General features: G+C 44.8%; 1 protein-coding gene across 2 annotated transcripts in view; it reads left to right on the plus strand.

Moving 5' to 3' along the window:
• Nucleotides 1-23,334, plus strand: part of LOC149354876 (uncharacterized) — a 246,907-nt gene that overhangs the window by 187,776 nt on the left and 35,797 nt on the right. For both annotated transcript variants that reach the window (XM_089583536.1, XM_089583535.1), the window contains exons 6-9: nt 1,778-1,889; nt 5,030-5,142; nt 11,845-11,898; nt 16,704-16,775. In XM_089583536.1, the coding sequence (XP_089439662.1) occupies nt 1,778-1,889; nt 5,030-5,142; nt 11,845-11,898; nt 16,704-16,775 (351 nt within the window). The remainder of the gene's footprint in view (nt 1-1,777; nt 1,890-5,029; nt 5,143-11,844; nt 11,899-16,703; nt 16,776-23,334) is intronic.

Here is a 23,334-nt window from a genome sequence, read left to right on the forward strand (position 1 = left end):
AGCACATTTTCATGGTTCCTTCAAGTTTTGCTCTTTTATAGAGACACTGAAGTGAGTGAGCTTCACATATTGCTACATGTAAAATAAGCTCCAAAGGCCACTACTTGTTTGGCCTTTCATCTGAGCTCCAGAATCTTTATTTATAAAATGCAGAAATGTGAATGAATGAATGGATTTATTAAGAAAAGAATGTGACAGGACATTGGGTGAGGAATGCAGAAATATATAGAAAAGCCATTCGATGATGTTGGTGATCCCAGCAAAACATCATGTGAAATAGTGCTGTGACATGTAAAATATCTTTCATGCCACTGATTGACATTGTGACGTTTTTGCTTTCTGTGTTCGACATCACTACGGTTGTCTTACAGCACAGCTGTTAGTGGCTTACTTGTGGTGTGAGTGGTGGTATCGTTGGCGTGACATGACTGTGACGTCACCGTCACATTACTGGCCATGTGACTGGTGACGTCACTGACATCCAAGTGCACTCTGTACAGGTGTTGTTGGAGTCTCTTCATTTCGCTGCCAATATCAACAGCATGAGCAGCTGCTCTGGACAAATGCAATAATAAAAAGCATAAATCATGAAGAAATTTTTTCCAATGTTTTTTTTCTCCAAAAATTGTTACACTATGTATTTTGAGACCTCTGTTACATCAGAGAGCCTTTCTATTATGAAAAGCAAGCTGTGGCATCACTTTTCTGCAGCAGTTTGTTTCACTTTCAGGTGCAAAGTGATACTGCCCCAAAGTACTTTTTACTGGCTTGTTGGCGGTCATTCATGATGAGTGTGCAGTGCCAAAAAGAAGGATACACAAATGTGGGTGGGACAGTGGGTGGCACATTGTCTCATCAGTCTCTGTGTGCCTTTCTCCTGGCACTCTAACTCGTTATAAATGTCGTTGATGGTTTTGAGAGCTCAGGAAATGCAAATGGCTTATTTCAAAATGCTTTTTGAGGGGGTGGGGAGCAGGAAATGTGCGAGAACTTGGGATACTGAACTTGAGCTTTTTGAAGCAAGTGATGCTGCATTGCACAGAATTGTCTAGTGTCTCTTTTAAAGGGGCTCTGAAACACCTTCCGAGGAGAGCACATAAACTCGCTCAATCGCTACATTGTGTTGTCATCAAAACCAGAGCCAAATCATACACTTCTACATGTAGCAGAGGACCCACAATCACGCGCGAAAGTTGCCGAGGCCTTCTCGGCGACTTTTTCATGCTCGCACCCTCCTCCGTCGCTCACACCTGTGTATACAAGTTGAGAGGTGGCTGTTGGTTACATTCTTTCAGACGTCAGGCAGCTACCATGACCGCGGCCAATAAGCCACATAGCTACGGCGGGTCAGGAAACTCCGCTCCCGGAGGTGGGGCTGGGGAAGGAGCAGTGATTTTCCAGCGTGCAAAAAGTGACGAGAGGAGAGGAAAAAGCGCGAACATGTTGAAATTCACATTTTGACTACAGATAGCTCAGCTTCAACGAAGCACATTATAAAAATTTTTGTTGGACAACATTCGTGAAGTGGTGTGCTTTAACATCCCAGGAATGCGCAACTTTATTAGAGCCCCTTTCAGAGCCCCTTTAAGCTCTGCCATGTTTGTTTCCTGCTTGAAATTGACCTCATTTTGTTGGATGAGTGCAAAGTTCTGGAATTTTCATGTCATTTGGTTACTCTAATATTACGGTATGGAATTTCATCTGAAAATTGCTGCACATTTTGCCAAGATTCTTTTCATTTCATGCATTCTGTTATTAATCTGCACTGTGATCCCAGGTGTTCCCTTAATGCCAGCTCGACGGGTCTCTCAGCAGCTGAAAACTGCCTTGGTGGTCTTCTCTCATCCATTCCTGGTGCATGCACAACGGGGTGTCCTGACTATGTTGCTGTGAGTGTGTGCAGCATTTTTCTGAACTATCTGACTGCACGTGTTATGTTTTTTTCAGTTTTAGGCATGCTCTATTGAAACCTGAGGAAACCTTTTCCTCGTCTTTGGTAAGTTGTATTTATTAGGTGTAACTGCCGCTGCGATGGCTCAGTGGTTATGGTGCTCAGCTGCTGACCCGAAAGATGCTGGTTCAACCCTGGCTGCGGCATTCGCATTTCAGTGGAGGTGAAATGCTAGAGGCCCGTGTACTGTGCGATGCCAGTGCTCATTAAAGAACCCCAAATGGTTGAAATTATCCAGAGCCCTTCACAGCGGCATTCCTCACAGCCTGAATCACTGCGGGACACTAAACCCCATAAACCAAACCAAACCACACCATTGGGTGCAAGAAGGTGGTGAATAGTTTGGATGACATCTGCATATATCTTTAATGAGCAATAAGGTGCACATTAAATCAGACAGGGCTAGCAGCAAGAAAAGGGATCACAACATTGTCTTCTGTATGTAGCAAAGAATATGAACCCTTCCACACATTCTGTATCTCGCAGTGTATACTGCAGCTTTTATTGCATGTGAATGTTTGTTTTGCCATTTATGCAACTTTGAAATTCTTACGTTTGCTAAAGACTGCTCATGGCCCTCCTGCTCATGAGGGGACTGTTAGTATGTTTGTAGAGTGGGCTGTGCTTTATTTTATGCTGCTTTCATGTGCACTGACAATACAGCATTGCTTTACCAGGCTGGAAGAACACCTGCATGTACAGTCTGTGTCACCCTTGTATAGAGCGCTTAAGCAGTGTGCACCAAAATCAAAAACTGATATTAGAGAGCAGCCAATATTTTCCAGGTATTTCCAGGGTTTCCGTGCCCACCTGGCTTGTAAGCCTATGGGCTCCCCTTTCGCGCAAGCATTGCCTCTGGAATCCAGCAGTTTCTAGGGAGTGCACCACTTGAAAATTTTGTGCAAGGGTGATGCAGACTGTACGCATATACTACAGAAGTGTAAACAGAGCTTGCTCTGATGTTCAGGCTGCATTCTTGCCTGTAAATTAAGCAACATGGTGTGCGCATGTCTGATTGTGTCACGAATAGTATTGCACATGCACGCACCATACTCACCATTAACTCTGTTTCCCCATATACAAAACAAAAACAAAAATGGTAAGCATCAACAGTTCGAACTTTTGCACATGCTCTGGTTCATGCTAGCTACTGAAATGCCACAACAGCACGACTGAATATGTTTGTAAGGCACACACACAAGTAAAGTGTACTCGGTCATTAAAGCCCCTTTCCACCCTGCTTAGCACAAAATTTCCATTTTGTGCTAAGCTGCTAAATTTTGGGCATGGTTTAGTCCATTAATAGGTTAGAAAAGTAAGTCTTAGAAGTGAAAAAGCCAACACAGTTACTGACAAGACACTTTATCTGTGTCATCGCATCAAGCATTACCCATGCTAGCAAAAGGCAAATGGCCATTGTGATGTCGAATGTTTTCTCAATGCACAAAAGCAAGCAGGTCTGTAGTCGGATACAGCTCAAGAACAAAGCCGCTCTAAGCAGGCCCCCCCCAGTCAGCGGCATTGCCCTGTTCTCATAGCAGCATTTTTAATCCACTTAAACCGTGTTTAATCCCCTTGCACCTGAACGCCTCCACAGTGTCTCTCGCTAGTGGGTGCAAGGGGATTAAGCAGGATGTCTTGACAGCTGGTGGACGCCATTGGCTGGAGGGCCTCCTTTGATGGGCATTCGGTGCTTCATTCTCGGGATGTGTCCAACTGTATAGCAGAGATGCGGAAGTTGTGCATATGAGAATGGTGACGTATGCGATTAAATAAATCGTAATTACACAAAAAAGGAACATATCTGCCGTGAAGAGCACTTTTCTCGCTGCAAGCTGTCATTTTTGGACTGTTTATGAAAGTAATGAGTGTAGATGGGTTATTTGTGTACCAAGCAGCAGTGTGACCTAATAGTAGTCACTTATTTTTGCGGAGGAAAAATAGCCCCAAAAAACGCGAATTATGAAAATTTTTAAGTAACTTGATTTCTACCGGAGTTTCAACTCAGAAATTAGTGCCTGATTTTTACCCCCCGAATTCCAGTGAAAACAAAACCCAGAAACATAGGGCTCTATCTTTGCCCTACTAAAGTGGCATTACTATCGTAATCAAGTGAACAGGGAAACTAAGTGGCTCTGTAAAGATATGAATGAAAGAGGCCAACTACTATGGCAACTAAGGAATGCAAAGGGTGGTTGCAAGGCACAATTGAAATTACTAGGTGTTCCCAACAAAAGGTTGTTGATAAGTAACACGCTTCATTGTAAGTGCAGTGGACTTTTTTTATGTCCGACAAAATTGCCTTTTATGCTGTTCATGGTTTTCAAGTTACCCGCACCAAAATTCAGCTGGTTTATGGCTGAGCAGACTTTAGCTCTCCAGGTTACTATCGTGTGTTCATGCAAAGGGTTTGTCCGAATAGCCGCGAATGATTAAATTTAGAACGCCATACCTAAAATGTGAAAGGTTGAAAGTACGCTTACTGCTTTTAATTTTTGCCCCCTTGATACGAATGTGAGCTGTGTGCACTGCTGAAAGTGTCCAAATAATTCCCTTTGACTTACACACATCTGACAAATTTGAAATAGGACATTTAAGGATGTATCATGGATATCTGTAATTCACTGGATAGTGTTTGAATGAAGTGAGAAATTTAGATTTTCATGTGTTGTGTTTCTTGCATTGAATGCTGTGGCTGACCCTTGGGCTTTTCAATTTGCGTGCTGCACTTGCCAGTCTAGTTCCACATCAGCTGCAGCGGTTTTGTGGTGGCAACGGGTGACAAACTTAACACTATGTTACGTTTTGTGTGCATACAAACCTAAACAGAAAAAAGAACTGCCACTGCTCGATTAGTAGAGCACCATATGGGCTATCCTAACTTCCTGTTTGTTGTCTCTACTACTTTCTCTAAGGCTGGCTATAATCATAAAGTCTCAATTCTATATCTCACCTGAACACTGCATTACTTTGGCTGCAATCGCTGCTGGCATTTGTGCCACTAAAACACAATCTTTGTGGAGTACATAGTAACTATTTCAAAAACTGTGGGCTCTCTTTTTCTTTATTACTCTGCAGGATCCTGACTTTTATGCAAAAGAGCGCAAGATCCACATGGTATTCCCTTTCAGTGTCAACTTCTGTGCAAAGAGCTTCAATGGAGTGCCTTACATCCACCCTGATTACTCTAGGCAAGTAGGCTTTGTTTGCCATTACAATTAGTTGCTGAGTGCTAATGTAGAAAAGCAGCAGCCTGGTTAGAGACTACAGCTGAAACTATAAAGGACATTTTATTGCCATGAAATTCTGGATGCTTTTATATTTATGTACTGATCAAGTTGTTGAAAAAAAAAAGAAACCTCTGGCTGTAAACATGGGGCAATAAACTTTCATTAACTTTTAACATCCATTTGCTATAACAAATTTGTGTAGGCGGCTAAATTTTTAGCAGCAGCCGCGGTAGCTGAATGGTTATGGTACTCAGCTGCTGACCTGAAAGACGAGGGTTCGATCCCAACTGTGGCAGTCGCATTTCGATGGAAGCAAAATGCTAGAGGCCTGTGCACCGTGTGATGTCAGCGCACATTAACCCTTTGAAGATTTTTGCCGTATATGTACGGCGGCGGTTTTCTGTCCCGCAAGGTCTTTGCCGTATGGGTACGGTTTCGATCTTCCGTTTGAAATTTTGCGCCAAAAGAACAATGCGTGCTCACTGGGGGGTGCTGCCACCTCTTAGGACTTACAAGAAGTGTTTGAATATTGTGCTGCTTTCTTACGGATATAAGCTGAACTTATGTCTAGCTTTAGTGCGGTGGCACAGACTGCGGTAACACCCCTTTTGCAGTTTTGGCTTCGCCGCGTGATCGCAACGGAGTCGCGCGAAATTTGAGTTTTCTTTTTGTCAGCACTATCTTGCAGGGGCTGCCGAAGTTGATTTCTGTCTTTATTGGCACTGCTCTTAGCTTGCTTATCACCGTTGCTCGCGAGGTATTCTCGCTCTCTGCGGCAAAGCGCCTACGCGGTTTTGATTTCGCCGCGGGATCGCAACGGAGTCGCGTGAAACGTGTTTTCTCTTTTTGGGCACTCTCTTGCAGAGGCGGCGGAAGTTGATTTCTATCTTTATTGGTGCTGCTCTTAGCTTGTTTATCACCGTCGCTCGTGAAATTCTATTGAACATTTTCCAGTTGTGGGTGATGCTGTCACCAAAGTACTGTTCCTAATTTTTTTTTACTATTTATTCTCGATTATATACATTTTGTAGATTCAAGATCCGCAATAAAGTAATTTGACCACCTGGGAAAGTTTTCTTCAAAATAATTCGACCCTAAAAGGGTTGAAGAACCCCAGGTGGTTCGAATTATCCGGAGCCCTCCGCTATGGTGTCCCTCATGGCATGAAGTGCCTTAAGATGTTAAAACCCCATAAACAAACAATAAACAAGCTAAATTTATATAGCAACTTAATTTGGCTATGTCAAGTTGACAAGTTGGCTTACGGAGGTGAGATGGGAATATTTCCTGTTCAAGGGTGGTGGTTTTCATATACAATGGAAGTGCCCCTGTGGTTTGCTTAACAGAAGCATACACACATTGAAATAATAATATATACCACTAAATCATGTTCATGACTGATCATGCCCAGCTTAGATCTCTTTGTTACTCTGATGGGCCTGCCTGGTCATGCAGGCTTCCCTGGCAGTTAGGGGTGTGCGAATGTTAGAGTTTGTTGTTCAGCTCATATTCGATTCGAGAAATGGATATTTGAAAATTCCTGGATATTGGCAGTGGTCAAATGCTGCCTACTTTCATAAATCCGACTGTGGAAAACCCACGTTATCTGGTCAGATTATTTATCCAAAATCGAGTTTGAAGTGTCAGGACAACAGTACAAAAGCGTCCTCTTCGCTTTCTTCTCCGTGATTTCTCACATGGACAACTCACATTTCGGCACGTACTGCTGGGCTTGGGCCTCATGCGAAATCCCCCAAATGGGCTTTCCCACAGCTACACAATGCAAACAAGATGGCCAACCACCTGCTTCAAACAATCACAGTGTGAAACTGCACAGTTTCTTGTTTCATCTTTCCATAATGTGTTTCAGCCCACCTTTTGCACAGTGCATTACACCTCTGACGTGTGCATAACGAAAGGCGTGACCATGATAGGAGGGCCCCTACCTCTAGGCCAAAAAGTACCCTGGCCACATAGGCATAGTTTTGGTTTCTGAGCAAGCAGTCCAAACCCAGCAGCACACCAGTTTTGATGCGATGCCAACTGGTGCATCGCCGGACATTTCGTTTTTGTTTTAGAAGAAGTCTTGCCATTCTGATGCCAGTGTGTGTTCCCCCCAATTATGTCCACATTGTTCTTCCAGCATGCCAAAGCTGTGCGCTCGTCACGGGCCATTCACTGTTTGTGTGGTGGAGCCTTCTCACAAAGCTTCAGTCAATTTTTGCGTTTTCGGCAGTTCTTTCTTTTTTCTGGGGATGGGGAAGGGGCATTTGATAATTTGGGCTTCAGTTAATTCGGACATTTTTTTCCAGTCCCTTGAAGTCCAAATTAATCAGTTTTTACTACCCCATCATGTTATCTTTAGCTGTCGTATGTCAGTTCAGGGGTTTCATTTCGTCACTTACTATTATGCATGGCCACTTACAGGTTGCCTACTGTTATGCTGTCTAATCAAGCAGTACACATTTCTGTGCATGTCATTTAAAAAATTTTTATTGCTTATTCTGTCTTGTTTTGTTTAATTTCAGTTGCAAAGACCATACACTATTTAAAAAGAATGACAAGAAATGACAGGGTTTGCCTATTTATCTTTTCCTGAATTTTTTTTTCATCCCGAACAGATATTCGATATTCAAAGCCATTTTTTTCGTCGTGTTCGTATTCAAAAATTCCAGTATTTGCACACTCCTACTGGTAATGCATGCGCTTATAAGTTTGCCTGAGAGCTCACCATCCGGTCCTCCGGAGACTCTAGTGACAGTCCATACCAATTTCGTACTGGAACAGGTGTACCCGTTTCCCCTCCCCTCATTCTTTCCGGACCCATTACAAGCAGTAGTGTGGCCCCAACTCCAGCCCAACTCATTTTCTATTCCTTACCCTCTTGGGTGACCCCATTGTGGGTCCTGCTCCACCCTAATCCATGTGGTCTTGTGATTCCAGAGCAGCCTCGCCCTCACCCATGTCTCTGACTGGTCTCTCAGCTCCTGGGTGGAGCAGCTGACCAACACATTGGCCACTAACCAGTACTGGTTGGTGGCTAGGGCTGAGGCAGCTACTGCATTCTAGGGGCCCTGGACTGGAGGCTCCACCTGCGGAATTGGCTTTTTTTTTTTATTGGGAATGCAATACTACTTGCACTTTCAGCCTTTGCCGTGGCGCCACCATTAACCTTTAGTTGACCTCTGTGTGAAGTCATGTGTGACATCACGCCGAAGAGAAGGGCGACCGACTCGCGCCGTCGAAAGCCGCGGCAGTGCCACCACCGGCGCCTAACTCCTGCGCTCTCCGCTAGGAGCTTAACATGTGTTGTGACGTCACGCCGAAGAGAAGGACGACCGACTCGCGCTGTCGCAAGCCGCGGCGGTGCCACCACCGGCGCCTAACTCCTGCGCTCTCCGCTAGGAGCGCGATTGTGGCATTACGCTGAAGAGATTAGGCTCGACTCACGCTGCTAGAAAGCAGTAGCTGTGCCAACCACCAGCGGCTTAACTCTTTCGCTACCGCAGAAAAATGCACGATTTGGAGCGTACTGAAAGAAAATTTTTTTTCTCAAGAACTAATACACCCAGCACATATTGCAATGCATGAAATTGTAGCTTATTAGTTACACTTCTGAATGAAACAAACACCAGAGTTGTGTGTGCAAAAGTAAATTAACATTTATTTGTGAAATTTGCTAAAAACACAAAAAAGTAAATAGCAAAAACAAAAATTACCGGCTGCACTAAGCCCGAACTTGATTAGAGGAAAATTGGAATATACAAACTGTTGCACATGTTTATAGCTGTCATATTCACAGTTTCAGCTATGAGAAAAATTTACTGCACTTTCCATGGCTTGTCAGGTCAGGGGTCATGACTGTGGTGCCACTGTGAAGAGCAATCAGAGGTGAAGATGTGAAGTAGAGGTAGACTGACAAATGCTTCACATAAGGTTTTATCTTTGTTCCTCCCTTGTTCTCTGATAGCCGAGCTTGTAGTTTCTTCTTTTTTTCATTCTTTTCGGTTGGTGTTGAATGGATTCTATGAGAGGATTGGGGGCGTGGACTTCTTTTCCCTCATCATACCCGAAGATTTCTTGAATGAGCTGCTCCCCGAAAGCCAGCTGATAAAATTTGGCATTTTAGGCAAGTTCTAAAACATCAGGATCGATGAAATAAGTTTTATCGATGTGGTTCAAAAGCCAGGACACTTTTCAAGTGTTGCCAATAGAAGCTGCCGCCACTGAATCATCCGGGTCCGTTACATGCAAAAAAAAAACAAAAACAAAAAAAGCGAAAAACCAATTTTGAGAAATGATTTTTGATGGCAGAGGGCCAGAATAGATTATTCTGGTATTTAAGTAGAGATACAGTCGTGGCAGGTCAACAATTCCAATGTATATCATGATTCCAATGAACATCAGAATCTCCAACAGATTCACGTCTTCCCATGAGCCGTCATGCCGAATTTGCTGAAAATCTTCATCCATGCATACTTATTAGTGTTTCTGCACACGATCTTCATCATTTCCGCCGTGAAGAGCATCAAAAAAAAGTCGAGAAGTCGAGCGAATCTCCGAGCGCCGCTCCGCAGCGATGTGCCGATATGGACACCTAGCTGTCGTCTTGGTTGAAAAACGCGACGCGACCTTGAGCATTTGGCAAACTGTCTTCGCCATACGTTGTCAAGACCCTGAAGCACAAAAATAAACCGCTGTCATCAATTACAAACAGTATTCACCGCAGAAAACGCACAGCGAACGAAAACAGAACTTACATGCAAGTACGCGCTGACGTTCCAGGCTCCCGAGGCGAAGTCTCGCTGCCGAAACCGAAATACAACATTTGTACATTGTTGCCCGACTAATAACCGCTGCTTTCGTCGCAAAAAACGAAACCGAAACCGGCCGATGTGCTCGGTGTCAGCTTTTGCTTCCGAGGAGCGCGCGGCGACGCGGACGCCATTTTCTCCGGCTGACGGTGCTGCGGCCGTTCAAAGTTTTATTTTTCACGGCGCCCCCTCATGTCAAAACACTGAAACCAAGGCTGCAATCGAAAGAGCAGTTGTTGAGCTCGCTAACTAGATGGCGGAGCACGTCCACAACGCTCCAAAATTAGCTTTTTTGCGCGGGCGATTTGAATCGATCATATGCGAATGATCGCCTATGGCGCGGTAGCGAAAGAGTTAACATTGCTTCGCGGCGATGCCGCCTACCACTAGGGAAGCTCATCGTAATGCGTGTAAAAGAGAGTGGCGAGCTGCAGAGGCTGCGCTTGGTAGCTGCTGCCTAACTCCTGCGCCTGCCGCGCGTGGCGCGCCTAGCGGATTTGATTTGATTGCATTGCATTGGATTGGATTTGATTGGATTGCATTTGATTGAATTGGATTGTATTGGATTGTATAACCGATGCATCACCACAAGCACCACCACCAGCTACACTACCAGCTGAACCATGGCGTAGCTACGGATATTGCTTTCACAATTACCGGGCTTAACCAAGCTAAGCCACAGCCAATTTTTTCTCCCTCCCTGTTGTCAATACCCATTTTACTACCACCACCATTGTCATGTATAGCAATAGAAATTGTAAAAGAATTCACTTTGGCAATAAAAATAAATACCATGTGACTACTACTGATCTGCACATGTCACAACTTGCTTTCATATATTGAATGAAATCATTGCTGCTAAATATTAATAGCCAGTGTTTTCTGGAGGTTGATTTGAGGAAGCAGAAAAAGAAGGGAATGGGAATAGGCTGCAATAAGTTTATTTTCCTCTTTCATTCAGAAAAGATTTTTCTTTTGTCTGAACATATAGAAGCATGTGTTGGCGACAAATTATTTGGTTAACAATTTTGCAAAAGCTGTTTATGGGAAGCTTTCTACGAAACAGCAGATGTAGCTATGTCGCACCACAGACACTAGTTAGCACGGCGTACATGAGGGGCGCTGCGTGCAGCACACTTTAGCGGCTCCACCATGGGATGGCAGTGTGGGGGGGCGCTCGCGTCAGAAATAGCAAATCACAGATGGAGTGAATGTAAGAGTGCGGAGGGGCAAATTGGCAAGCTCTTACTGAGTTAACGATTTACACAGCAATAGTGTGAATATTGTGTAGCAGATGGAGTCAGGTGAGAGGGGGAAGAGGTTTGCACTGGTGAGAGGAGTAGTGTGCTTGCTTGGCATTGCACTTGCATTATGATGACTGTGGTGGAGGGTGAGAGATGGCGTGAACAGCATATGTGCCTGTGCTCTGTGTGCCAATGAGCGTGTGCACAGGTCTACGGCATACTGGCATCATACCTGTAAACGGGTGGTGTGAATGGGTTTCCATAGGTGCATGTAGGGTCACTTGTGTACGCTGCATGAACCAATGGGAAGCGATGTGGATACGAGAGAGAAGCGATGTCAGAACACGGATGTAAGGAGTGGTGTACGGAATCATAAACACCAGGGGGTGCTGTGCGCTATCTCTCTGTGTACCAAGGTTTTGCCAAGTTCAACTATTTATACACATCGGTAGCGTAAACATTGCATTGTTTTTTTTTGTGCTCATGCTCTTCGCTGACAGTTTCGTTGGGCATATTAAGAACTGGATTAATGCGCTTTGCTGACGTGTGTGCACTTTGTACTTGACTAATATGGTTTGTGTGAATGCTTTTCTTCTTTTCTGCAGTCTTCAAATTGCATCTCAGTTGCTGTCGTTCAAGTACCTGCTGCGAGAAGTGAGGTCAGTATTTGCTTCACATCTTGGGGCTGCCTGAATGTTAGGCTGCCTGAATGTGCTGACTATAGAGCTTGAGTTGGAAGCCATCATAAATATTTTTGTTAATTGTCTTCAGACTTCCTGTACTCTATTCAAATCTTGAGAAATCTTTGTCATGTGTTTATATTAGTTGTCCAGTGTTGCTTACAAATGATTGGCTCTTTTCTGTTTAAAACTCCTTTCATTCTTTAATTGATGACTAGGGTTTATGTTTTTGGCTTGTGCAGCAAAAGTTTCAAGGGACGCATGTGAAGTCTTGTGCGAATTTATATGCAAGGCGCAGTCATGTGTGCACCATGTATTTTTAAAAATACATTTTTAGAACCCCTGAGTAAAAACCTCCTTAGTTCAAAATTGCTTAATTTGCGCTCTGAGTTAATTTGTAGATTCTTCTGCAGTTGCAAAGTTTACACTATAAATTATATTAGATAGTTCAGGTAGTCAGTGCACCTCTGCTCAGATAATTTGTTGGCTTTAGTTGCAACCTCCGAGGTTCCTGGTGTGTCACTGCGCTTGCTTTGCTCCGACAGCAGTTTTGGAGAATGCTAAGTCCAAAGTTGGCAACCTGTATGGTTTCTCTCTACGACTACCCTGCATCTGGCATACATGTTTTGCGGCTTTAAACTGCCATTTCACCTTGCTTGCTTATTTTCTTCTGTGCAGATTTCTTCTTTTTTTTCAATATGTTGGCAAAGGCCTTGAGCTGCATCAACTTCGTTAAATTGCTCTATGCATCACGTGTCATCATATAGATGGTGGGAAGCGGACAAACTTTGCTGATGAATGGTGATGAGCTTTGCTGATCATTCAAACATTGAAGGAGATGTGTGAAGGAGCTGTGCAGCATTGAAACTAGTGTAAATAAAGTCAAGCCTACTCATGATGGTCCCGCTTATAATGAACACTTGATTAGTATGAACAAAGGCAACGTGACCATTAAATTTTGCATTAAAGTTATGGCGCTGAATTTCAAATTGAACAAACATCCAAGACCCCAAAATTTGCTTGCAGTGAACATGCAGGTGCCAGGAGCTTGCGCTCCGGCGAACACTGTGCGCTCTTCACCGCGGTCCTACACGAGCATCGATACTGCTTTTGCTTTTTGCGTGAAGGCTATGAAAAGAGTGCAGGTTGCGTGAAGTAAAGAGGAAAAAAAAAAGTAAAAGCAAGTCTGCCGCTGGTGCGCAAACTCGCATTGGCTTCCATGCACTTGATCAGCTTGTGGCAGAGGAGGGGCAGCAGTCTTGTGGGTTGTCAACGATATCTCTCTTCCGTTTCAAGCGCAGGACCCTGCGATTATTTTATAGCAGGTCACAACAAGATCTTATCCGGCCTAAACAGAACTAGGAGAAGAGCGCGATCTCAGCTTGCACTGGAGTGCGTTCGTCAGTTGCACGAGTTATCGCCTGCCCTGCATTCACTGATCACTGATTAGAAGCCAGATTAAACGTTAAAAGCTGAAAGAGCTCGAACGCCTGCTTCATTACATCTGTGTACTTGTATGCCTCCCGGCGAGGAGCAGATAGGTGGTTATGCCTCGCAGACATTAGCGCTGCATACAAGCTTCCAAAAAAGGCCTTTCTCTTGCACTGTGTCCGTGCTAGGCTCGCCAAGTGCCTCTGCGCTTTGTTTGGCCAATAAATTGACTCTAGCTAAGACTGAATCTTGGATGATGTGGAATGTTTCGTGTACGTGAAAATTGGCCACTGCTGCTGCTGCACCCGTACGCAGCGTCAGTGTGATCTTCCGAGAGAGGCTGTCGCCGGTTGATTAGCCTATAGCAAAGACAGCATCCAGATGAACCTAAGCGCCATAGACACAGCAGTGGCCATTTTGGCTGTTACAGATTTCGCGTCTGGCTGATACTTGCCCGATACTTAGAAGTGACTTTTCATCGCGTGATGCTCTAGATCTAAACGCACAGTAAGTCCCACTGATCGTGACATGTGAAAATGGGTCAGCCGGCATAAGAACTTGGCTGGGCCAGTGGCGACTCGCAGATGCTATGTGATCAGCACACTGTAGGAGTCCGCCTCGTGGCTGTCATCTATATTATGGCTCTTCCACTTACTGTGAATATCCCCATATAACGAATGAACGGCGCATGACTGTGGTGTTCATTATAAGCGGGCTCGACTGTAATTCTGCCGATCTGCCCTGGGGGTGACCATGATAAGCCTGCCCAAGATCCTGCTCTACTGAATCATTAATGCCTTGTCTGCAGCTCTGTTTTGTGTGGTAGCAGCAGCTCATAAGTGCAGTTGCATAAGTGCAGCTTTTGTATTTTGCAGATTTAAAGCTACCACATGACAGTTGTTAGTGCATATCTCTCACCCAGTGTGCGTGCAAAGCCCCACCGGGGACAGTTGTCTATAGAAAAGCAGATTTTTTTTTTTTCTCTGAGACACGTCATGGGATGCTGAAGTAGCACCTCTGTCACGTGGTAGCTTTTGTATTTTGGGAGCGTTATTTTAAGGCCGGTAAAAAAAGCTACTTTATGCAAATGGTACCTTGCCAAACATTTTGACCAGCTGTTTTCCAAGGTGATCTACGACTTCCTCATTGACACTTCTTCACAAAACCATTGTTTAAATGTTAGCTAATTTGTTTTGACTAAGCAAGTTTCCAGAGCAAAGGAAAATATTGCCGGCTAGGCCGTGCAACTCTCAACAGCACTGAATTAATTTTATTTGCCTAGGAGACTGCTTTCTTTTTAAAATCTTGGTTACTTTTAGCTGGGACATATGGTATTTTGTGGTACGTAGAATGCTCTGGCTAGAACCAGGCCCTTATAATGAGCATCTGCATGTTTTGTCTGCATGCAGATTTAAAAAGCCTTGATCTTTCTTGCCCTGCGGACTGGTTCCTTCTGCCAGTGCTGCAAGGCCTTAGTGTGCCATTAATTCCTTAATGGCCAACAGTTGTGACCAAAATGTCATAATGGTCCTTGATCCTTTACCTTGACTGTTACCGCCAGCTATGCACTGTTTCACCGCAGTAAAACAGGCTTTATTGGTTGTACTGCAAACATTGCATCAGCTTCTTTGAAAGCTGCTATATAATAGTAGCATTGCAGAAATAATGGGAATATATGTGGCAAGGTAGATTTGTCGAAAGCCAAGAAAGAGGTTATGGCCGAAAATGAGCTGGGCTTATCTAAGTTCATTAAAGGTTTATGATTCATTTACATTTTTCAGACGAAGAAACTTTATGCAGGAAAGAGTTTGAAGAGTCCCTAGTTTCAAAGGCCTGAACTGATAAAGGATGTCAAGCTGCAAGATGTAGTAGTAAAATTGCAAAAAGAAAGAAGCTAAATATTGGCTATGTTCCCTTTGGGTCATGTGTCTTACCAGCCTGAGGAATGCATTCCTTTCATCCCAAGTCTGCAATTATGGATGTGGCTTCCACATATTAGTATTCATCATAATCCTTAATACTTAAAGCCCCAGTTCATATTTTTTAGGTGCCCATGCTAGCAGTTTCTTTTGTTTCATTGTTCATTCGTTGCGCTGTTTTGTTCCCATTTCTTCCTTGCTTCCTGGCTGTAGTGTACTGTGTTTGCTTGAATGTAACACGAGTGCTTTTCCTAAAAGTAGAAGTAAGGTGCGTTGGCCTGAATTTATTCGCACATTGGTTGATGCGTCGTGCAGGTTGGCCCCCAACTTTGGGAGGTGAAAAAAAAAAACGAAACAAAAATAAACCACTGAGAATTGCTGTATTGGTTGGCCAGTGCGAACTCCAAGCCACAAATATTGAACTAGGTGACAGGTACGGAGCATCACACATCATAGCTGCGGTGAAGCAATGACAAACTAACATAACATGTAAGACATAAAGGCCTTCATTTCTTTCTATTCATGTTCGGTAGACACTCTCAATGTCGGCAGTGTTGCCTATGTCGCATACAACAGTAGTAATTTGTTTCGGATCCATTAAAGTTTTCGTTGAAATTGCTGCTTCCCTTGGTATAGGTATCTGGCGCACTTTTTGGCAACATCGAACTCGTGTGCTGTCGCGCAGATTTTCAACAGCTCCGCATGTACAACTCGTTTAAATGCTGCTAAGAATGACCACCAATGTTCAGGAAGGAGGCATGACTGGCTGCATGGTTGAGTAATTGGGAGAAGTTTCTTTTCCGCAGTTTTTTTTCGCCACCTTAGCGTGGTCTTGTGGTAGAGCATCTGCCTCGCATTCGGGAGGTGCTGGGTTCGATCCCCAGTGCCGCTGGGTACCCACCGGTTTCTTTAATGGGTACAAGATTTCCCCTGGCCTGGTGCTCGGCTCATCTAGGGAGAGATGCTTGGGAAAAGGGTCTTAGACCACAGTTAGACCATGACGCAGCCTCTAAAGTGCATGGTCGTTGTAGTGACGGGGTGGCAGGTTATCTTCATACCATTTTTATCTGTGAATCTTTTGTGCACTTCTCTTAAAAAAGAAAGGGTGCGCGAAACCTTCGTGCAGTAACAGTAGTAGCAACTGCCCTACCATGGTAATCTTTGAAGGCAACCTCGCTTTCCTTTGAAGTCTAGCTACAGAAAAGCTGTCTTGGAACTACTTTTGTTTATAAATTTCTACCCAACTTCCTTTATACTATGGTCTTGCTGCTCGTGTTACATTTGTTTACTTTTTCTTTTTCCCGTTTCATGCCCACAAAAGCAAATCTTGCTTTTCAACTGTAGTCGCGTTAATTTGGATAAATACGATATCTGATATCTTGGGCGTGCATTCCCATAGTTGTTGTATTTTTTCCTGTTTTGTTCACTTTTCAGAGAGAAGGGCGGTGCTTATGGTGTGGGTGTTGCCGTTCGCCCTGGTGGATGTCTCAGCTTCTACTCGTACAGGTAAGCCCATGAGCTGTTGCGCTCCTTGCTCTGGCATTGGTGTGCACATTTCTTATGACTTTGCATATTCTTCCGTCTTTGTTCTTTTGCTGGCATCTACCAATTTTTGTCCACTGTGAAACAAATTTTGCAGCAGAATTTGAATTTCGGTTTACAGATGTTAAGGTACTGTCTTGGACCGGAAAGAATTCCGTGTAATGAGCTACCTTAAACAGTATGAGCTCTTGAATCTTTCTTAATTTGTTGATGCAAAACATTCATGTGACCTCTCTAGAGGAATGAGGGAATTTCATGACAAAGAAGCTACAAATTTTTTGTGAGACAACCTAAATGCTATCAAAGTAATGAACCTACATATTTTCATTTTATTTAAGATTAACACGTCGACTACAATAGGTTTTTCAGTCTCCTGTTCCCATCTTTCTTGTATTGTTTTTAAAGTGTTAGCATTCAGAGGCCTACGAACGTAAAAACTGTCTGGCGTCAGCATCTGCGAAGTTTCCACCTGCCAAACGTCTCCCCTCCCCATCTCCACTGGTAGGGGAGAGGAGGGAGATGTTGGACTAAGAATGACTCAGCAAAAACTAAAATTACTTGGACAACAGCAAGCCTATATGCAAAATACGACAGCTTCCTGAAGAACTGCCTGTGCAAAAATGAGGCTTGCAAGAGATATTCCTTCTCCACATTGCTCAGGAAGAGCAACCTGGTCTCTCAAGCCCCACCGATTGGTCTGTTTGAAACAGCCACCTGCCGGGGCAGTGGCGCATCGCTTAACCACGGCACCACTGCGGTGGCAGTGGTATGAGGACTCATTGCCATTGCGATCTTTTAACGTTGCATGGTTTGCGTAGTTACCACAGACAGAGTTATCAGACAACCAGAAATGACAAGGAGTGCAAAAAGGAACCGCTAGAGGAAAAGATGGCATCTTTTCTATATCGGATTCAGATTTGGAATAGAATCAAAATTGGTATAGATTGGCGATGAAAGGAGAATGCCATTGCATTTCCTTTGCATCAGTCCAATTGATTGGCTGTAAATTTCTCAGTTGTTGCTGTTCTTTAAGAGCGTTAGCTCTTACTACTTACGTTTGTCAAGGACCCGTTGTGTCTGCAATGAAGGTCAAATTGACTAAAATAGTAACCACGTGACCACACTACATTACATAGCAACAGTGGGCGCGTAGTGCCTCAATTGATACCAATACTCTCGATCCGTTATATATGTGCCAATAGAGCGGCATTCGAAGTGGGACACCCTCTCCCCCCTTTGCAGGACCACCATTTGCATAAAATTTGGGGGCTACCCATTGGACACAGAATGTTCGAAGTGGTGTCAAATGACTTGGCATGTTCCTAAGGATAAAATTACTAATTGCGATGAAGCCAAAAATATGTGTGAGATTTCGCAATGACGGCCTTTCCGCCCCCAAACTATGCATTTGAGAACCTTCAGACGGCCATTACGGCCGAACCGTTTGTCGCAGGAGGTCCAGGATGGTGTCAAATGATTCGTCGTGTTGTGATGCGCACGTTTATATATTACTGATATAACGAGGAAATATACCAGATATAGCGAAGGTGGCTATAAATTGAAATATAGTAGTGCAAAATCCATAGGGTAGAGGCACTGCTTGTGTATTAGAAGGGATATTTTTGGAAAGAAAACATTTGTGGATGTTTAGATTTGGTATTTTCCACGTTTGCTGAGCACACCATGTAAGCACTTGAAGGTCCAGTGTCTAACGCTCCTAAGTTGAACACTGAGGTAGTGTTGGCGGAGAACTTTTTCCACCTCATCCAACCTCTTCCGAGCCCTTCCCGGGTGGGTTACCTGACGTTTTTTTTTTTTTTTTTCGGGGCAGGCCATTGAGAAGTGCCACTTGTGTGGGGTTTTGTCCTGCACTTTTGTTGTTTTTGTTGCTTTTGTTGGGTCTCGTCTCCTATTCTCCTATGCAATCATGTCCTTTGTCGCCCTCCCCATCTCCGCATCTAACTGTACAGAATAACTCTTCAGTTGCAAGTCAGCGCTCATCCATACGCGTGTCCCTCACTGTGTCCAGTCTCTCCTCTGACCTCTTCGCTTTCCTTTCGAGACCTAGCTTTAGTGTTTTTGCGCCATCTCTTTTGATCATATTTCTTTACCACAAGGATGCGGTAGCAGGAAAAACACAAGCTGGGCACATTGCTTGGAGGAAATCTGTGCATGTGATGGCAGTGAAGCCAGCCGAGGATGTGGCAGGCAAGTGATTGGCCTGCCGGGGTCTGATATGTTGAGTGCGGTGACAGAGGTCCCGCCGATGCACGGCTCGAGCTCGTTGCATATGCAATGCCGCATCTGCTCCACAGCAATCATCTGCAGCCCGGCGGCATTCCTTGCAACCGTACCTTTCCAGTCCGCAGATAAGCCGCCGTTTCCCCACGCTTTCCCAAACTCTTTCTTTGTGTAGATTGATCTCTGTATCTCATCTTGTAGTCTGTAAACTATTTCTTTGTGTAGCTCGATCTCTGTACCTCATCTTGTAGTTTGTGTAACTTCATTCTGTCATAGAACATTCTGTACATTTGTGCTTCTTTTTTTGACCATTACATCGGTGTTACTTATATGTTGGTTTCACCATACCCTCTCTTTTGTGCTATCTATCTGACTTGGTAATTCATCAGTCGTATATGCTCCACTGCCTTGCCTTTTTGGACATTATGTTGTTACTCTTAAGTGCTGTGCATGATAGTCATTTGTTGCAACTTTATTCAGAGTAAAGTTTTTAGTGTGCTAGCACTATATATAGGTAGGTCACTAGTGAAAAAGCTGTGGCATGCGGGTGAAGCTTCAGAGTAACTCGAGTAAGCTCGGAGGAGTGTTGCGCCAGCTGCAGCCGAGTGGAGAGGAGGCATGAAGATGAAGAGTGAGACATGTGGTTGCGTGCACATACAGATCTCAGAAAGAAGAGGCAAAAGATAAAGCCACTGGACGAATGTACAGTGCAGCAAATGGTAAATCATAGATGAAGCCGGTCCTTCGACAGGTTCCAAAGCCAAACAACCTGCATGTAAATGGTAAATGGGGACAATTTTTTTTGTAGTCCAATTTGCTGTCTTTGCTCCCTGCCTCTGGTCAGCGGCTAATGATGTGTAACCTGTCGCCGATCAGCAGTTCGAATCTCCCATCTTCCGCATGTGGGGTGGAGTATTTTGTCCCTCTGCCCCCTCCAAAGTTATGGAGTGTGCAGCAGGTCGGGCAGGTCAGCCCGATTAATTATGCAGTGTATATTCTACCGGCAACCAGGAGAATTTCGTGGCTGCAATTCTTCTGGCACTCTCCTCATATTTGCTTGTTAGGGCATTGTGAGAATTTTTCTGCGCTCTTCATGGCCCTGAATCTCCCAGCACAGTTCAGTTTAGCAGCTGCTGGATGTACCAGACTGATTCGGCTCTTAGCAATGATCGGCTACAGCATGACCATAATCTCTGTGTTGTTTCTTGCAACCGTGCTTGGCTACTGAAAACTTCGAAGTGGTAAGCAAGATCCACACAGCTCGAAAGCAGACGAAGTGAACAGTAGTTTGTGCCTAGTGCAACTCAGTAACTTCGGCACTTATCGGTAATAAGGAAAAGTAACTCGAATGTTAACAGGGGAGTAAAGACGTCTTACATCACGCTGTGTCGCGAACAACTAGCAGAAGTCCTGCGATCAGTCCGGAGCACGCATGAGCTTCGGAGCATTCAGCGCTTGTCGTCGTCTTCTTGCTTGAGCACCAGCTGCTGAAGGTTCCTTCAGCGGCTGGCGCTCAAGGAAGAAGACGACGAGAGCTGAATACTGAAGGTTCGGGAGCCGAAGCCTGTCTTACAACAGTGCTGTTTGTGAGGATGAGGGGGGGGAGGGGGGGTAACAGACTGAGGGTAAGGGCAAGGGAAGATCAAGGAATTAGTTATGAGGGTGAAGGAGAAGAGGCAATAATGAGAGCATTTGTCCTCCTCTGGCATCTACTAGTTCAAGGAGCATCTTTCCCTCAAAGGGTCCTGCATTGTCTAGGTGCACCTGTTCCCAGTATTTACTAGGGGACTGGTTCTGCCTTTTGTATCACTGCAGAGACCAGCAGGCACTGTGCACACTACTGAGCACAGTTTTCTATCTCAGCATTCACCCCAGGCCACCAGACCAATGACCTTGCCATGCCTTTCATGTTGACCATCCCCTGGTGGGTCTCATATAGGAGGTCAAAGATATGATTCTGTGTTGGAAGTAGCATGATGACTGGGATGTTTTATGGCCATCCTTCTTTGACCCACTGCAGCGTTTTGCTTAGAGTTAGATCAATTCTAGTGAGGGTACTGTTTCAGTTGCTTGACTCGCACTGTCAGCTCTTCCAGCTGTGAAATTGAGATGAGCAGCTGTGGTGGCTCTGGTACATCTTTGCATATAGCACTCTCAGTTGCAGGCCGTTCGTAGCATTTGCATTTCCACTTGGGCGTTGTGGTAGGTGCTCCATGATATACATGTAAGCTTCTAGAAGGAGTGCCGAGCATTGGAGGCTTGAAGCTGTCATGGCTGGAAGTTCCTTGTCTCCATGAAAGGTGCTCACCAGCAACTTGCAGTCAATGATCAGGACAAAGCTGTGCCTTAGCAGGTAGTCCCTGAAGAGTTTGATACCAGAAATTATAGCTAGTGACTCCTTTCCCAGGTGCAAGTAGTTTCACTTTAGTTGTGTGAGGATTCATTCAAGTGTGAAAGCACTGCACCAGCACCATATGGTGACTTATCACTGGCTGGCACAAGTTCTCTTGATGGGTCATAGTGCAGCAGCACTTTTGCTTGTGGGATGGCTTCTTTGCTTTTGACGAAAGCTTTTTGTTCCTCATCTGTCCACCACCAGCAGCTGTTCTTGTGTAGCAGTGCATATAAATGTACCACGAGTATGGGTAGGGTTAGGAGAAATTTTTCGTAGTGCAAGAGGAGTCTAGTGTACGGTTTTGCTCTGCTCACCGACTCCTTGGGCTTGGATACTTGAATGTTGGCTTCTGTGTTTTAGTTCGCTAGCTCTTATAGTGGCCATTCTCTACATTTAGCCGTTGTGTGTTTGTCTGAAGCCAGTTTTGTGGCAGGCTGTTCCCCTCCCCACCGGGTGGTGAGCAACGTGCCCAGGTGTATTACCTAGCAACCTGCCCACCGTGTCAAGTGGCAGCTCATTTCATCATGACAGGCTGCTAGGGAAGAGCAACCTGGGTCGCAACCCAACCCCCAAGCAACCCAAGTCCCACCAATGGCAGCACCTGCCATAGAAGGGCAGTGGGACATTGCTTGATCACTGCAACACTGCACCAGGAGCAGTAGGAAAACTCTCAGGGATCTATGATTAGAGAGAATGACCAATTCTGCATACCGTATATACTCGTGTATAAGCCGCCCTCCTGTATAGCCTGCACCCCCCACTTTCGGCTGCAAAAATGAAAAAAAAAAAAAACATGTTGAATTCCAATGGTAGATCTGGATCAAGTTTTTCTGCTCTGTTTGGAGCAATCGTATTCCACTGGCAAAATGGGAGCGCGAGTTGTCTGTTCCAATGGCAGATCGGGATTAAACATTGATCCTGGATGGCTCCATGGAGCAGCGATATTTGCTGTGCCGAAATGAAAACAGTGTGGCAGAACCGACCAGGAGGCCTACTACGCTGCAAAGTCCTTCTTGTGCTCGACAGCTTTAGAGGGCACCTAAACAGACCGAGTGAAGACTCTGCTGGCAGACTGCCAAACGGACTTGGGCATAATTCCTGGTGGCCTGACAAGTGTGCTGCAGCCTCTCGATGTTTGCGTTAGCCGGCCATTCAAGACGGAATTTTGGTGCTGCTACACCGAGTGGATGGCCGCAGGCAGCCACGGGACAACTCTGACAGGGTGGCTGAAGTGAACGTCCCTCCAGCAAGTTTGCGCTTGTATTCCACACGCATGGCGTTCGTTGTCAGCGGACACCATCTCAAAGAGTTTTAGTGTCACGGGGCTGTCAAACGCCGTGGATGGCACAGGGGGGGACCAGCTTTGGGAGCTCGCCAATGAGGTGAGCTCGTCTGACAGCAGTGAGAGTGCCAATGAGCTGAGCTCGTCCGACAGCGATTAGTGCCAAAGTGGTGATGAATGGTGAAATAAAATGCTCATATCTGTCACCAGCTTTTTAATTATCTAACAAAGTAGTCACAATGGCACTACAGTGTGCTAATATAGGCCTGATTTGTGTATAACCCGCACCTGAGAAAATTTTATGAAAAAAAAGTGTGGCTATAGTGTGGCCGTATATACACACAAGTACATATATACGGTATATGGACATAAATCCAGTATCACAGTTCGACCAGCTGCCATCTGTGAACACTGGACCTGAACACCGGAACCGAATTGCTAGCGCACCTAATTCTCATTTGGCCTGACTTAGCAAATCGGCCATCTTTTTTTTTCTTCAGTGCCTGGAGTCCAGCTGCATTGATCTTAAGACCAGAGTTTAAAAAAGACTGTTTTGAAAACTCACACATCTCCTGTGTGATTTTGAGCCCTAATGCATAGATCCT

This window comes from Amblyomma mixtum, chromosome 3, assembly GCF_055824585.1.
Source record: "Amblyomma mixtum isolate Tamu chromosome 3, ASM5582458v1, whole genome shotgun sequence".
Lineage (NCBI taxonomy): Eukaryota > Metazoa > Arthropoda > Arachnida > Ixodida > Ixodidae > Amblyomma > Amblyomma mixtum.